The following is an 18,719-nucleotide window of genomic DNA, read 5'->3' as shown; positions in this document are numbered from 1 at the left end:
GGAGGTCAGATCTCCGGGGTCCCACTGCTGGGGACCCCCGGGATCTCCGCTGCGGCACCCCGCTATCATTACTGCACAGAGCACACTCGCTCTGTGCGTAATGACTGGCGATAAAGGGTCCGGAGCATGGTGACATCACGGCTCCGCCCCTCGTGACGTCACAGCCCACCCCCTTAATTCAAGTCAATGGGAGGGGGCGTGATGGCCGCCACGCCCCCTCCCATAGATTTGTATTGAGGGGGCGGACCATGACGTCATGAGAGGCGGAGCCATGATGTAACGATGCTCCGGCCCCTGTATCGCCAGTCATTACGCATAGAGCGAGTGTGCTCTGTGCAGTAATGATAGCGGGGTGCCGCAGCGGAGATCGCGGGGGTCCCCAGCAGCGGGACCCTAGGAGATCTGACATCTTATCCCCTAGCTTTTGGATAGGGGATAAGATGCTAGGGGCAGAGTACCCCCTAAATAATAGCCTATTTTATTGTGTGTGTGTGTGTGTGTGTGTGTGAACATAGTCACAAGCTACGGATTCTGTTTGTTGCCCATAGCAACCAATCACAGCTCAGCTTTCATTTCTAATGTTGCACTTGTAAAATGAAAGCTGAGCCGTGATTGGTTGCTATGGACAACAAATAGAATTCTACTAAAAGATAGCTTGATAAATCCTCACCACCACCACCACCACCACCATCTGGAGAAAGCATATAAGCAGAGATTTATGAAGTTATGTAAAAGAAAGACTTTCTGTTGCCCATAACAACCAATCACAGCACGGTTTTCATCTCACATTCTTGTGCTGTGATTGGCTGCTATGGGCAACAGAAATTGTCTTCCCCATACTATAGAAACATAAACTAACATATCCATCTATCCCTGGAGCCATCTGCTATGGATGTCAATTACAGTATAAAAATATATACTTTATTGTATACATTTTCTGTGTTTTAGAAAAAAAACATAGTAACCACTTATTGTTTTCAATACATGATATTAAAATGTATTATCAAGATATAAACTTGCGATATGAATACTAAAAGGTGTGCACAATAGATACCTGTACAGTTGGTAGGAAAACATTTGACATAGGCCAAAAGCATGACGTAAAAAGATTGTAAAGGCATTAAATTACATTAGAAGACAATGCACCACAATGATCCATTCAGCATCATAGGTATTTTAAAAGAAGCATGCTTTTTATTCAGAGGATCTGATAGTAACATGTACTGTGAGTAATAGTTAAAAAAAAGTGCAAAAAGGAAACAGTGGTGCTTCCCCATCTCTATATCTACGTGCAGGCTTGGCTTGGCTGCATGTCTTCCCAATGGGCAGAAAACTGCTATGGTGGTGGCTTAGCTCCTGAAGATCAAACGTATAGGCAGATGAAATCCAACATGCCTGCTCCCTCTCTTCCCAACATCTGTCATCGGGGTTAAGACAGGAGGGTAACACTTTGGTCAACACTTAAGTAATCTGTATAGCCAGTTTAACCTATATATAATTCAAATTAGAATTGGCCCTGGTTAAAAGAGGTGCAGTGGCAGAGGTCGCACTTTAACCCTGGTACCCAAGGTATCAATAAAGATAACATAGATGATGAATGGAAGGTGTGGGTTATATAGATAATAAAAGGGGCATCATTGCCTGGATACCATAGGTGTACACTCTATTTGCAGTAGTTTTTAAGACACAGAGTGTCATCACATTATGCAACTAATATTTAGTGTATATAAGAGCAGTGACATTGTCTAGGGCAGGCATAGGCAACCTTTGGCACTGCAGATGTTTTGGACTACATCTCCACCAAAATGCTGACAAAGCATCATGGGAGATGTAGTCCAAAACATCTGCAGTGCCAAAGGTTGCCTATACCTGGTCTAGGGCAACCATCATAGTCATGAAAAATAGAGGCAATTTTTTAACTGGTTATTATTGGCTACACCATTGCTTCTTCCCTACACTCTTTATTGTCAGTAATGATATTATCACAAGAGAATATGGATAATTTTTGTAAAACTTGACATGTATAACACTTTATGTTAAGACTCATCTGAAAATTTTAGCAGCTTTTCGTAGATGCAGTTTCATTTATCTCATTTAACCTCGATTATCTAAATCATATCAGATTCCCCATCACCTTGTTCATTATACTGTAAACACATAAACATTGACTGTGCATGCAATACTCTCCTTGGTAAAGGGCTGTAGGATAGTTTTAGTTTACAACGGCATTTCCAAGAAATAAATGCATATAATATGTATATCCACATATGTATCATGCATTTGTGGAAATATTGTGAACCCTGCATTCATGTATTTCGTAATCAAAAGAAATGGACATTTAAAAAACGTGCCAAAAATGTTAAACACATATGCAGTATAACCTTGGTCTGACTGTTATGACTTATTCTCTGGTAAAGAGAGAACAAATGGAAATAGGACCCCTTTCGCTTCTTCCGGCGAGATAAAGAGCTCAAGCTCACAGCTACTCATCTCTCCTCCAGTTCCTTCTGGTGGCAGTGGCACTCTGAGTGTTACAGCCTTGTTCAAACAATAGATGTTGCTTCCCATGACTGTGCAGCGAAATGGCAGACTAGGAGGTGGTGGCCCTGGACCAGGACTTAGGTTGACTCCCTCACTCCAGTGCCTGGCCATTGAATTGTAGGTAAAAACGCTAAGGCCATGCTCACGACTGACATCAAATCGGTAAATACAGCCTTTGTGGGATACCATACCTGCAGAGCGCCGACGGCTATTGTTGTAAGGGCATTCTTGCCATTCATTACGTTTAGGATCATATTTGAGTAGACGGTAAAAAAGAGTCCCTCCAGATACATATATCTCACCATTACATGTTGTGGCTTCATGGGCCACTGCAAATGCCCCCTTAGGTAATGAAGCTACTGAGCTCCAACGGTCTAGACGGGGATCATATTTTTCCACTGTGAAGAGGCATTCTCCACCAATAGCATATAGATAACCATCAAGAGCTATTAGTTTTAATTGTGAACGTGGCTGGGAGAGTGGCCGAACCTTATCCCAGGTGTCAGTCAAAGGGTTGTAACAGAATACATGGTCAGACAGTTTTGCTTTTTCGCCACTTCCTTTAATGCCCCCAGCAATGAACAAATAGTTATGTAGAACACATACTCCACAACCTTTAGTATTTGCCTCCTCTGGAATCTTTGTCAAAGACCGCCATCTCCTAGCAGATTCAGTGAAGCAATGTACCTGATAAGTAGTTGCATCATCTTCAAAGGACACAATAGATGAAGGACTCTGGGGTCTACTGCTCTCTCGACTTTGTGGTCTACTACTACTGTTCATTCGTTCAAAAGCATCATTAATTTCTGCCACCACCAAAAATTGTTTTCCATCCATTCTACGTTGTAAGATTAAGTCTCTCTCTGCACCCGTCAGTCTGCCATAAACATTTGGATCTCTGAGAACCTGCAGGAAATGATCACTCATAAATTTGTAAGCCGCTTCCTTAAGCTCATTCAGTCTTTGCTTTTTCGCAATATAGAGTACCTGATAGCAGTTCTTAAGTGATATCTGGGACCTCATGCTATCCATGGCACACTGGACGGCACACGGGATCTGTAGGAACTTTGCCCCACTTATTACCTCTACCACATTTTCCTGCTTCACTTCCAGTTTTGAGTTGTAAATATAATCCACCAGCAACTGTAAAGTCTGGTAACTTACCCCCTTAATTTTAAGAATGTCTCTTGATGATCGGGCCCGAAAATAATCACTCTTCTCGGCTAAAATAGACTTATGTGCTTTAATCCTTTGACCCCCAGTGACTTCAATCACCAGGTCTGGTTCACCCAAGGGTTCAGTGTTACCAGGTAAAATTTTCCTCTTCAGATTACCTCCAGATCCATCCAATTTAGCTTCATCGATACCAAATTCTGCATTGGGCTGTTTTGCATGAGCTTGTAGGTATTCACTGATTGAGACAGATTCAGATAAACTTCTTTCCTCAGTATCCTCTTCAAATTCTGATACACTGTTCATATCCCACTGACTTCCCCCCAAGGCTATGCTTCCTTCACTCATTGGTTCAGAAACAGATATGTCCTCAGTATCATTATTCGTTACTTGTCTCGAAATCTCCAGATTAAGCATCGGCTGCACAACAGAGTCAGACTGAGGACTGTAGCCACCATTAGTGTGGGGTAAACTGCCTTTCATGTCACTGTCATGTATATGCTTTCCGGAGCTTTCACTTGCCTCCAACCCATTTCCAGAGGCCCCAGTGTACTCACATGTCCTCTTTGCAGAGGTGCCTGTATTTCCATCGTTTACATTCAGATCACTGGGGTATTGAATGACCGAGAAGGAGGAATCCATATTCGTCGTTCCTTGAGACTGCAGTCACATAACCTTGGTGCTTTTTCTGTTTATTTTGTTGTGTCACTGCTGTTTTGCTGGCATTTCACCAGATACAGTTTGTTTCAACACTGCGCCTTTCACAGACTGCTGATCTTGATTCTGAGAGCTGAGAGGTGTGTCAGGACTGCACCAGTTCCACATAGGACTGAACTTTTGAACTTCTCGGTATGCTCAGCCTGTAATGTTTGCTCAAAGAGAATTGCTTTATTTTTATTACTATCCAGTTCCAATTAGTAGAGTTAAGTCTTTTCTTAATATTCAGTGTTACTAAAGTAGAATTCTCCTCCAAAAACAATAGCTTTTCACAGTTAACTAATCACATTCAGCACATTCTGTGAATTTAGAAGATGGCTCAACTTTAGTCCACATGACTGATAAATGGGCTTTTTCCCGTAGAAGTGTCCGGTAATCTTCTAGACTCAGGACTGCTGACTACTAGGTCAATGGATGCTGAACATGTATAATTCAGCTGCAGAAGAGTCACATTTCATTATCTTTAAGGTGACACTTGCAGTACGGATATAATTCCTTTCAGAAGTTAAGCAGCTTTCAATTAGAGCGTGCATCCTATGTCCGCCAGTGTGTCAAGTGCGTTAAACTGTTTTTTGTTTTCATTTTAGATTTTAGATTTTTGCGTCACTCAGTATGACCTGTTAGAAAACAGAAAAAAATAAGACTTAAAATGTAAACAATGAAAACCATAATAATATAACATTATCTTATGTATTAGTTAAAAGTGTTAAGAACAGTTCGCCTTTATGATTCAAATACAAGGTCAATACTAGCCCACACGCTCCCAGAAACCAAATATAAGAGCTTTAGTAAAAGAAAAAAAAACAAAGAGCTAAGTGAAAGGTTAATAAAGTGGAAATGTATTACATATGAGAGATTTCTGTACATAGCAATCTTTACCCGACATGTAATCTTGTATCAAGTGTTTGGGTAAACAGAAGAAACAGATTTATATGGTCAGGATATTTCTCATATCCAGCTAGATTAGCTTGGCCCTATTGATCTGTTAGATCACTAGAGCAAAGGTAGAACACATCATATTCATTTATGTGTAGGGAGTAAAAAATACAGAAATATACACTGATCAACATTAAACCACTGATGAATAATATTAATAATATCATGATAATATGTCATATGAGAATATATTAGGCAGCAAGTGATCACTTTTCTAGGTGAAAAATAAGCAAGCATAACAATCGGAGTAGCTGGGTCACAGTGTCATGGTCAGATAAGTGCATTTCCTTCGTTTGCAGTAGATAGTACCAAAAGTGGTCCAAGGAAGGACAAGCAACAGGATTGTAACTGCCAAAGCCATACTAATGTGCATGAGAAGTGAAGACTAGCCTGTCTGTTCTGATTCCAAAGTAGAACTACTGTCAATGCTAACGATGACAGAAACGTGTCAGAACACACAGTGCATCACAGCATGGTACATATGAATCACAGTATATTTTACATCATTTGGATGGCCAGAAGGGTGAGCATGGTTTCCTAGGGAAGAGATGGCACCGGGATAGACTATAGTAAGAAAGCAAGTCGGCAGATACAATTGAGGTGTCCCAGTACAGGACTTGGTCCTGTCCCTTTATCTGAAGTCCCCTCAGCCAGAGTCTCACCATGCTAGTAGGGCTCTCCTGGAGGGCTAACCCCTAGTCACCTCATATAAATGTGTATTAATGTATATTGGTGTATATATTTGTGGTGTCCCAGTACCGCATTTCATACGGTACTTAATTATCTATGGGTCCCCGTAGCCAGAGTCCCTAGGACTTAGTAATCTCTGTTAGTCAGTCTGCCCCTAGTCGCCTCTATAATAGTATATAGATTCCTAATTTGTCCATAGAATAATGTATATAGTATTATTTCTGTATATAAATGGTTAATTACCTGTTTTCTATTAGTGTTGCAGGACCTGCGGGTCATGTGACAAGGTGAACTCTATGGTTTTAGCTTAAGGACCTTTGGAGGCCCTCTTACGTCAGTAATCCCATCACACCATGTACTGGTGAATGGCGGACGTTCGGGCCAGTTGGAGTTGCCGCGCCCCCTGCCCATATGGGGGAGCGGCGGCCATCTTATCACTCTCTTTCTCCTGGCTCTGGATGAGAGAGGACCTGTGTCGCGGTGGTCGCAGTGAGTTGGGCCTGAGCCTTGCAGCGGCGGCTGAGTGATTTAGATTGTGGAGTGTCATCCCATAAGCACTCTGCAGTATCACCGGACCCAATATTTCCCCTAAATCCGGACAGATCTGTACATCACTCCCTAAATTCAGAGACTACAAGTTTAATGCAAGGTCCGCAACTTCTGCCAGTCGCTAAGCAACCTAAGAATTGTTATATGAGACTGTTGCTACGCATTGGATATTGCAAGCACTGCAGTAAAGTTATTCAAGTTAAATCTCATGGACCTTCAGTCATTTATTTGCACCTATCGCTTCTGGGAAGGGCGGCGATAGGCCGGAACATAGATTCAGCATACCAGCCCTCACCCTGACATCACGAGTGTTTGGGTTAATATTAACCCCTCCTATACCAACACCATACCATCCCTACCATACACCCCCCAAGGGCTACCACATATTTAATTATAGTAAACCTCTGTATAGGACCTTAGAGGTCACGTGCCTTTAAATACATTATGTTATATTAAGGTTCAAGGACCTTTGGGTCATGTGACATACCCATAGTTCCTTAGGTCAGAACTGACAGGTTTGCAGAACCAATGAGCTTTGTACCTGCCCCCTTGATATATAAGGGGCTGCTGCCACTAAATTGCTCTATTAGTTCCTGATCTCTTCCTGATGAACTCAAAAGCAGTAACATCTCTCTTAGTTCCGGATTATCAGAGAAAGCACATCTCAGCACAATTATTAATTCCAGCTAGGCCTGAAACCTAAATCTTCCGCAGCCACTAAACTGTGAGTTATCCAGCTCAAAACTACCAAATCCTGTGTGACTACTGCAACTCAAAATTACCCTAAATTCAGTAGCACAGTGGCTAGCAAACCTAAGCTCATTGACCTCAGAAATCCGAGCAAACCTGTGAGGAGCCTGTACCACGGTCCTCTGCTAAAAGACTGTTATGTTACCTGCAGTTGCATAAAATATACAGTAAAGTTTATTCCGGTTTTTCATCATCTTCTGCTGTGGACATTCAATTATTTCTCCCTACCGTTTCTGGGACGTTGGCGGTAGGATCATTATCCTAGAGAAAATTGCATCCTGGCGTCACGACAATTAAGGGTTAATCCTATACCCTACTCTACCACTCTGAAACACCCCAGACACCATCCTCTCCCTCAAGCTCACCACACAGAATAATTCACTGGGCAACATTCTGATGAGAAACCCTGTGTCCTGACATCTATGTGAATGTTACTTGGACACATACTACGGGTGCATGCACACCACGTTTTTGCAATACAGTTCCTGTATCAGGTTTTTGATGAAAAATGGATTCCTCAAAACCTGACTAAACTGTATCAAAAAGTGTGTACAAATTTTAACCCATATACAGTTGAAAACCGTATACGGTTTGAAAAAGGATGTCAGGTTGCATCCGTTTTTTAAGAAAAAAACGTATACGTTTTTAACTTTTCACTCCATTTTGAATAAAGTTTCACTTGTTTGATTGAAATTCCAAGAAAAAAAATTGTGCAAAGTCAAAAACCGTATGGTGAAAACCATATGGAGCCGTACGCACATACAGTTCTGTACAGTTCCATTGACTCCCATGTAAAAAAAAAAAAAAAACGTATACGGTTTAATACAGTTTTTCACCCGGACCAAGAAACGTGGTAGACTACAGTTTTGGGTACAGGTAAAAAACTGGACAAAACTGGATGATGCATTTGACATACAGTTTATAATGTTAAGTCAATGCATACAGTTTTCTATACAGTTCCATACGGTTTTTATCTTGAAACCGTATTCGGGAACTGTATAACAAAAACGTGGTGTGCATGCACCCTACTTTATATACCTAAACACTGCTACAGATCAAGTATACCCATTCATGGCAATAGTATGGGAGTTGCCTTATGAGCAAGATGATGTTTCCTGTCAGATTACAAAAATTGTTCATGTAGTTGTTTAATACCTTACAAACAGTTTAAGGTGTTGTCTTGGCCTTCAAATGCCTCAGATATCAATCCTGTCACGCATGTGTGGGATGTACTGAAAAACTCCATGTAGGCCTTACAGGACCTAAAGAATCTGCTGCTAACATCTTGGTGCCAGATACCACAGGCCACCTTAGAGGTCTTGTGGATCCATGCCTGGAAGGGTCAGGTTGTTTTGGCAGCCTAGCACCAGAAACACATCAGGTTTTTTGGGGTACCAGCAAATTTCCTAGCCTGTACCTGATGTTTTAATGTTTCTAAAACAAAGGACCTAATTTTGTACTTTCTTCGCTAGATCAATTTTCCACTACAACCACCCTGGTGGAAGTGAGATCTGTGCGCTATTGGAGGATACTATGGTAGAAAAGGTGAGCTGGTTTCTATTCCTCTTGGAACTACACAATGTTGGTAGTTTTACACAATGTAGGTGGTTTTAAAGGGGTATTTTTTTTTTTTTTAAATCAACTGATGCCAGAAAGTTAAACAGATTTGTTAATTTCTTCTATTAAAAAATCTAAATCCAGTACTTATCAGCTGCTGTATACTACAGAGGAAGTTCTTTTCTTTTTGAATCTCTTTTCTGTCTGACCACAGTGCTCTCTGCTGACACCTCTGTCCATGTCAGGAACTGTCCAGACCAGGATTTCCATGGGGATTTGCTACTGCTCTGGACAGTTCCTGACAGAAGAAATTCAAAAAGAATATAACGTCCTCTGTAGTAACTTCCTGTGGGGCGTACAGCAGCTAATAAGTACTGAAAGAATTAAAAATGTTTAAATAGAAGCAATTTACAAATCTCTTTAACTTTCTGGCACCAGTTGATGTTTTCTACCGTAGTACCCCTTCAATGTTAAGCCATAAACTGTATGACGGTATGGTACTTTTCACAATAGATATTTCTGTGAAATACTGTAGAAGTTTAGGGTGAATTACAGACAGTTTATTTCTCCATTAAATAAATAGATAAAACCCACTTATGTTTAACTGGATTGGGATCTAAGAGCCGTATTACATTGGGATATTGCCAGTGATTAGCAGTCGAACAAGCAAATATTCACTTGTCAGCTGGTTGCGTTGTTTTGATTGGTCAAAAAATCATTGGCCGCACATCTCCCCTTGTAATAGAGGATGAGCAGCCAAAAACTGATGGCAGCAAAGGACTACAAAAACAATCCAGCAGTTGTACAACCCTCTCCACATGATGCTCAAGCCGTATAAAGGCTTTGTATACAAGATTGACACTTGTTTATAGCGCAGAGTCAGGCTGTGTAATAGGGTGATTAGTCAATACTATTAACAATACCACTTCTAATGTTCATGTGCTAATGTTCATGTGCCAGTTGTAGACATTTGAGGTAGCGGATATTGGCCAGTATGGACATATGGTATGCGGCAGATTATATCTCTTTATTTATGCTGATTAAATCTGCAGCATCCATAGGAAAACATGTACATGGGAATGATATACGCTCACAGAACTTGCCATTATAGAAATGCTCTGGCCCAGACATGTAGGCAATACAATTTGGCCCTCTATCAGTCTTGCCTATGTTTCCTTCTTCAATAACTCATTGTTCACCTGACCTTTACATGATAAAATAATGGAGAGGTCTATGAGATATTATTGCCGACACTGAGCTCTTATATCATAATGCATGCTGACAGAAACTGAGCTTGATGCCTTATGAGGGTAAGAAAGTGATAATCATACTTAAAAATATGACTGCCTATAGGACTGCCAATATGACTGCCAATATGACTGCCTATATGTCTGCCAATATGACTGCCTAAATGACTGCCTATAGGACTGCCAATATGACTGCCTATATGACTGTGTATATGACTGCCAATATGACTGCCTATATGTCTCTGCTAATATGACTGTCTATGTGACTGCCTATATGACTGCCTATAGGACTGCCAATGTGACTGCCTATATGACTGCCAGTATGACTGCCTACATAACAGCCTATATGACTGCATATATGACTGTGTATATGACTACCAATATGACTGCCTATATGACTGCCTACATAACAGCATATATGACTGCCTATATGTCTCTGCTAATATGACTGCCAATGTGACAGCCTATATGACTGCCAGTATGACTGCCTACATAACAGCCTATATGACTGTGTATATGACTGCCAATATGACTGCCTATATGACTGCCTACATAATAGCATATATGACTGCCTATATGACTGCCAATATGACTGCCTATATAATTGCCTATATAATTGCCTATATGATTGCCAATATGACTGCCTACATAAATGCCTACATGACTACCTATATGACTGCCTATATGACTACCTACATGACTATCTATATAGTCTTAGGGTTTGTAGGGTTTTAATTCCCTATAATTTTTTTCCACATTATTTACTAAGGTTTCCTTACATTTTGCACTTTTCCCTACACTTTGCTTTTTTTTACACATGCTCTGATCTGTAAAGATTTCCTCAGCTCAAATCCACCACATTATCTGTGGAAACCTTAGTAAATATGTTGGGTTTTTGTGAAAATGTCATTAACACGACCCTTTTCAGTGAACACGCCCCTTTTCATGACAGTCACACCCATTTTCCGTGTTTTCTCAGTACAATGGGGAAATAGTCAGGGTTTTTTTCAATTCTGGTACAAATTTTGGCGCAGACAGAATTTCTGGCACACAACGCAACAAAACATGTTGGGTTTGCAATAGTAAATGAGGACCACTATGTTCAGCCTGAGGCAAATTAAAGGAAAAATTCCTTCCTGTGGATCTGGAGATGGAACGGTCCATCTGCACAAACCTAGTATCTATAATTTGTAATATGTTTTTCAAGAAAAGCATCCAGGCCCCTGTTGAACTTGTGCAATTAATTAACCATCACAATGTTGTGTGGCAGAGAGTTGCATAGTCTGACTACTCTTATCATAAAGAATCCCCATCTGTGATGATGGTGAAACCTTCTTTCCTCTAGACGTAAATGTCCCCTTGTCATGGTTACTGGCCTAGGTATAAGAGAATAATCCCTCTACAAGGTCATTAACATAGAAAAACCACCCACTATGGAGTCATTTTATTGTGATCATTTAAAAACAAGGTAGGAGATGAACGGAACACAGGGAAAAACTCCCACAGGGGGGGACTAGACAAAAGGGCGACACTACCTGCTACCACATGTGAGCAATACAATCTGCATACAAATCATGGATGAACAAATGCTTGTATAACAAATAATTGGGTATTAACCTCAACATAGTTTGTAACATAGTTTGTAAGGTCAAAAAAAAGACAAGAGTCCATTGAGTTCAACCTAAACCCTACTGTGTTGATCCAGAGAAAAAACCCCATGAGGCTGATGCCAATTGCCCCATGACAGAGGAAAAATTCCTTCCAGATCCCAATATGGCGATCAGCAAAAATCCCTGGATCAACATTCTAACCACATAAATCTAGTATCCATAACCTGTAATGTTATTACTCTCTAGAAAAACATCCAGGCCCCACTTGAACTTGTTTATTGAATCAGACATCACAACATCCTGGGGCAGAGAGTTCCATAGTCTCACTGCTCTTACAGTAAAGAATCTCTGTCTGTGATGATGGTGACACCTTCTTTCCTCTAAATGTAGAGAATACCTCCTTGTCATGGTTACTGGCCTAGATATAAAAAGATCACTAGAAAGATTTGTACATTGTGATCAAATCGCCCCTAAGACGTCTTTTCTCTAACCTAAATAACCCCAAGCTCGATAACCTGTCTTGGTACTATAAACCTCCCATACCATTGATTTCCCTTGTTGCCCTCCTTTTGCACCCTCTCCAATTCAGCCATGTCCTTATATACCATATACAGTTGATCTGACTAATGATTTATACAGCAGGAAAACTATGTCCTTGTCATGAGCCTTTATGCCTCTCTTGATACATCCCATGACTTTATTAGCCTTAGCAGCTGCTGCCTGGCACTGATTACCAGTACCTCCAAGTCTTTTTCGGTAGAAGTTTGACCTAGTGTCTTATTATTTAGCACATAATTGTACATTTAGTTTTTACGGCACAAGAGCATAACCTTACATTTCTCCACATTAAACTTAATTTGCCATGTCTGTGCCCAAGTCTCCAGATTCCCTCTGTAATATTATATTATCCTCCTCTGTGGTAATCACCCTACCCAGTTAGGTGTCTTCTCCACCTCAAGCAAACATATATACAAGCATGATATACATAACAAGAAAATAACGTCAGCTCAGATCTTATTTATATTAAGCACATTCAATCAGAAACCTAAATTTTATAATACCAATGCGCACCTGTTTGTCGCGATGTACACTGCCTTCATGGCGCACAGCGTACGAGCCTCCGGACATGGCGCAACTTCCAGGCAGCGTGTCACCTGCTCACGTCACATGATAAATCACATGACTGGTAGTCATGGGATTTTTTTTTCTTCCCCTTTTTCCCCCTCCCTCCTTTTTCCCCTCCCCCCCCCCCCCCCTTTCCTCCCCTCCCTCCTACATAATCTTTCAGCCACAATTCCCACTGGCTTCTGATTGAATTTTGTGCACTTTGCCTATTTGCACAATTTTGTTACAAAGCATTAGCATTTTTGCGTTGCATCTTTTAATGAATTTTTTCTACCTTTTACATAAAATATTCTATGTACACACCATTGAACTTTTCATATTTTACAAATTTTTAATATTCATTAAAATTTTTCTCATTTTTATCACAATGCACTTTTGATACATAATTCTTGTATAGTTTATTTATATGCTCATTACACACTTGTACATTGCACTTTAATATAGTACTTCATACAATAATTTATTAATTATTTTCCACCTTCCATACACTGCATTTATTCTCATTATATCACTCATACTACTCAATTATTCATGCACCAGGTCACACATACAACTTACAGTATTGATTGGGTCATGGCATTTGTTTTAAACCATCACATATTGCTGTGAAAACTAAGTGCCTGTTTTCCCCTAGTGTGCATGCGTCAATCCCCGGCACCGTGCTCTTCCGAACTCGCGTCCTAGACTGCCAGTCATGTGATTTATCATGTGACATGGGCAGGCGGAAGTTGCGCGATGTCCGGAGGCTCGTACGTTATGCACCATGATGGAGAGAAGAAGGTGTACATCGCTAAAAACAGGTGTGCAGCATTGGTATTTTAAAAATTTGGTTTCTGATTGGATGTGCTTAATATAAATAAGATCTGAGCTGAGAGGATGCCACCCCCCAGGACGAAGGATCGTACCGAAACGTATGTGTAACGCCGAGCGCTCCGGGTCCCGCTGCTTCCCCGGAGCGCTCACGGCGTTACTCTGCTTGCAGCGCTCGGTCGACGCTGCTGACCGAGAGTGCTGCTACCCTGTCACCGGAGGAGATGCGATCCGCGGGATGTGCCCGCTCACGGATCGCATCCCATGTCTCTTCTCACCTGTTCCGTCCTTCCTCTGTCCCAGCCCGGTGCGCGCGGCCCCGCCCTCTAGGGCGCGCGCGCCGGCTCTATGAAATTTAAAGGGCCAGTGCACCACTAATTGGTGTCTGTCCCAATCTAGTCCAATCACTGTTTTCCCTATAAAACATCACTTCCCCTTCCTGTCCCTGCCGCATCTTGTTGCCTAGTGCCTAGTGAAAGCGTTCCAGTGTGTCCTTGACTGTGTTTCCAGAATCTCTGCTGTTGCCCCTGACTACGAACCTTGCCACCTGCCCTGACCTTTCTGCTACGTCTGACCTTGCCTTGCCCTGTCCTTTTGTACCACGCCATCTCAGCCGCCAGAGAGGTTGAGTCGCTACCGGGTGGAACGACCTGGGGGTTACCTGCCGCAGCAAGTCCATCCCGCTTTGCGGCGGGCTCTGGTGAATACCAGTAACCCCTTAGACTCCGTTCCCCTGGTACGGCCCACGCCATCACCTCTCTGGTACAGAGGATCCACTCCCAGTATCCTCACCCTCCGCCAACCCGGATCCTGACAGTATGTCACTGCTGCTCCACATTTTGTACTGTTATGTGGAGTATGATATCTATGTATATCATGCTTTTATTTATGTATGCTTGAGGTTAATACCCAATTATTTGTTAGGCTACGTTCACACTGCCGGCTGTCTCTGGCAGTGTGAAGTCCTGTTATTTTAGGATCGAGAAAAGGCGGAGAAAAAATAGTGCTTGCATTGTCTTTTTTTCCGGCTTTTCTTTTAAAAAATATCGGCGGCTATTGAATATGTGGTGACCATGGGGTGTTGCAGTGAGTGGTGGGGTCGGATGGTATTAACCCCTGGGGCAAGATGCTGTTAACCCCTAGTGTTCGTGACACCAGGATGTGGTTGTTTTGGTATAGGGCACCGCCGACAACCAGCCCAGAAACGGCATGCAGTAAATGAGAGTCCACAGCAAGGATTTGAAGCAACTTGAACTTTTACTTGGAAAAGGCAGATAACAGTCTTTACAACTAGCCAACTTCCACAGAGGTGACCGGGATACAAGGAACTTCTCAGGCTTGCTTGGACTTGTAGTTATTGTAGTAATGATGCAGGCCACTGTACCACTGTTGTAGTTTTAGCAGGACAGTAGTGGATTTGAATTGTAGAGGTAGATTTCACTTACAGTTTAGTTGTGGCTGCAGGTTCTTAGGCTTTGGCCTAGATAAGCTGAACTAGAATGGTACAGGACTTGGCTTGCTTTTGGATCCAGGTCTCAAGAGAGTGCAGGAACAAGAGAGAGAATATACAGACTACAGCCCCTTATATACTAGGGGGCTGGACTAAAGCCCATTGGTAGCTGGTTGCCTGGGGTACCTGTGCCCTTGGAACTCTGGGTTTATCAAGTGATTACAGTACAAGACACATGACCAACATTTTATACAATCTGTACAACTTTATACATACTGACATTCTCAGTAGAACACATTCAATAAATGTACATAGTGAATAAACAATGCAATAAACACCATATAACCTAGGTGTAACCCTGCAGGAGAGCACTGTGGACCTTAGGGATTCTTCCTGAGGGGACTTAAGGACTGCACAGAACTATGTTCTGTACCTGGATACCACAAACCCCCTTACTTAATAAAAGTCACCCTCGACGTCTGTCCCCTTAGGGAGAGGAGCGAAATGGCCACTGGGCCGTATGCAGTCCTGAAGCATTACATACAACGTCCAATTCCAGGCTGATGAAATGAATATAGAAATTGATGAACTGTTGATAAGAGTCTCTGTATAAAATGTCCAGGATAGAACAGGATAACACTAGGACTTGCTTGAAATAAGGATTTGCTTGAGATAAGAATGAATCCTTATGAATATACCTATGACTTATAATTATGATATTCTTATGACATAAGCTCTTTTTTTTCTTTTTAGTAGGTATAACTATATATTATGCACAATTACTGACTATGCATAAAACAAACATAGCTGACAATACATTTCTAACTGACTAGAAACATTTTATATTATACTTTTTTTATATCTGACATTTTATTATGACTATGACATCATACTTTATTAGTACCATGACATTTGATTAGTACTAGGATATATCTGACTATGACTGATATTTGAGTATTAAAATATTAGACTTGTTATGCATGTTGACGGCAATGCTTATACATATACTTTGACATTATGGGGGAGATTTATCAAAACCTGTGCAAAGGAAAAGTTGCCTAGTTGCCCATAGCAACCAATCAGATTGCTTCTTTCATTTTGCAGAGGCTTTATTAAAAATGAAAGAAGCGATCTGATTGGTTGCTATGGGATACTGGGCAACTTTTCCTCTGTACAGGTTTTGATAAATCTCCCCCTATATCTCTTTTTATAATTTTTTTTTTCTGTTAGACATATTACACCACTATTTATTTTTGCTGTTAAACACTGGTTGTGGATTGGGTTGCCTGAGGCTTTCTGCCCAATGCCTTGGCTGTTAGGGTCTATCGGCATTACATAATTACCCCTAGAACACTTTACTCTAGATAACGTTTGACATTCTGTTACCTTACTTTTGTACGTGCATTTGGTTAGCTACAGGAATACCTTCTGGACACAAAAGTACCCTGGGCACGCAAAGACAAGAAGAAACAACATTAGTTATATGACATTTTAGCGACTAACAGTGGTGTGGACTAGTATAGGAAGGTTATAGTCTCTAATGTAGGAACGTACATGACTTTGGTACTTGATGTGTACTGTATTTATGTGTGTACACTATTTAAATTTATGTGTACTAAATTTATGTGTGTACACTATTTAAGTCAGTCTTGATACCTTGCTATGTTAGGCGTTAGTGTGAAGGTGATTTTCTCGTCTATCCCAGAGGAGCTGGGACAACACCTATGTGGTATCACTAGAACACCTTTATACAATTCTGTACTTGTGTACAGCAAACCATTTGCACTTTATTACATTCTATCATATATAACCTTCATTACTTAGAGACACAAGGGTTAAGTACTACCCGCAAGATAACTGAGATGATCAGGTCAGGTCCCCCTGATATTCTGAGTGCACGAGTGCTGCATCCCCGCCTCTCCCATAGAGATCAGTCATGCTGCGGCTGACATGCCTCCTGCATGGGAGAGCAGCGGCAATGCTGAGGCCATGTGCAGGAGATCGCGGGGGGCTCCAGCGTTTGGACCCCCCGCGATCAGACACTTATCACCAATAAGTTGCAAAGTTGTAATACCACCCACAACCTTAAGACAGGTGTGGTGATGTTTTTTTTTTTTTTAGGAGAAAATAAGTTAGTAAATGTATCAAATATGCATAACCTCTTTATAGGGCTTATCCCAGGAATAAAACTTAAAGGGGTATTCTGGTAATTTGTTTTATTTGACTATGCTACAGGGGCTGTAAAATTAGTATAGTTCTTAATATAGTGTCTGTACCTGTGTGTGATGGTTTTCTCACAATTCTTCTGTGATTTTCACCTCACTATTTATTTTTAACAGCATACAAAATGACTGTTGTCTCAGATTTTTCCCAGCTTGCAATGCGGATGAGACCTGACTCACTAGTCAGCTGATGACAGGGAGCCTGTCTGCTTCAATAAGTGGAGGGATCAATCTGCAACTAATGCAACAGCTGGAGGCACCCTGATTGAAAATCACTGGTCTGCAGCTCATTTATGTTTCAATGGGTGGGGTAGCTGATGTGTGGGAAGGAGGAAAATAAAATTGTGGGATTTGTAGTCAAAAAAAGAAAAATCAAACAGGAAATACAAGTCCACAAAAAGCTAGCCACAGTGTTATGGTAATCTCACAACATAGCCATTTAGCCCCAAGACATGCGCAGATCCTTCCTAAGCATGTCCATTACTGTCTGCCAGGTACGTACTAAAATCACCTTATGGTGGATAACCCCTTTAACATCTATCCCCAACCCCCACCTATCACGAGAACAAGGGTCCCCTGAGTAAATAGAGCAGCAGCATGCACGTCTGGTGGCCACTCCATTAGGAACATAGAAAATTGTCATAAGAAAAGACCACCTAGTCCATATGATTTTCTTTTCACTTTTATTTTAGGATAGATAAAGGTTTATCCCAGGCAGGTTTACATGCACTTACTGTGGATTTATCGAACTATATCTGCTGGAAGTTTCTTCCAAATATCTACCACTCATTCAGCAGAATAATATTAACTCACATTGCTTCTGATCAACTAACCTTAGATTGTGCCCCCTTTGTTTTGTGTTCAATTTCTTTTTAACTCTTCCCTCCTGAACCTTATGTAACCCTTTAACATTTTTAAAGGTTTAAATCTTGTAGTCGTTCCCCGCAGGAAAGCCCAAACCTGGACACAAAGCTTGAACCCCCAGACCAGGCCACAGTTTTCCCAGGCTCCTGAATGGCAAAATTGTGTCAGTACTTAGCACATTAAATGGCTGACATTTATCATTGCTTTTAGACAGTTTTTTGTGTCTAGAAAAGGCCAAAAAATGCGCACGCAGGGTTTATTTGCGCCTTTTTTGCGCCTTTTGATTTACACAGTTCCGCTGATTTTGAGTTTCAATCCACAGGATTTTGGCAATGCACATGATATGGAAGGGTTTTATGAACTGAGCCTTTTTTTAGAAAAGGCGCAAAAAAGAGGCAATGCCACTGAAAAGTCTCTAATACTACACCAGCCCAGACTTAGCTTAGCTTTTTGGTGTATGTGAAGAGTGAAATTTCAG

General features: G+C 41.2%; 1 protein-coding gene across 1 annotated transcript in view; it reads right to left on the bottom strand.

Moving 5' to 3' along the window:
- Positions 1–488: 488 nt before the first annotated feature.
- The window catches only part of KBTBD11 (kelch repeat and BTB domain containing 11), a 48,210-nt gene continuing 29,979 nt past the window's right edge, over positions 489–18,719 (bottom strand). Inside the window, exon 2 of the mRNA XM_056565700.1 lies at positions 489–5,048. Coding sequence (XP_056421675.1) covers positions 2,395–4,356 — 1,962 coding nt within the window. The 5' untranslated portion in view covers positions 4,357–5,048 and the 3' untranslated portion in view covers positions 489–2,394. The remainder of the gene's footprint in view (positions 5,049–18,719) is intronic.

This window comes from Hyla sarda, chromosome 3 (genome assembly GCF_029499605.1).
Source record: "Hyla sarda isolate aHylSar1 chromosome 3, aHylSar1.hap1, whole genome shotgun sequence".
Classification (NCBI taxonomy): Eukaryota; Metazoa; Chordata; class Amphibia; order Anura; family Hylidae; genus Hyla; species Hyla sarda.
Note: the sequence above shows the minus strand (reverse complement) of the source record. Positions and strands in the feature narration are given on the sequence as shown.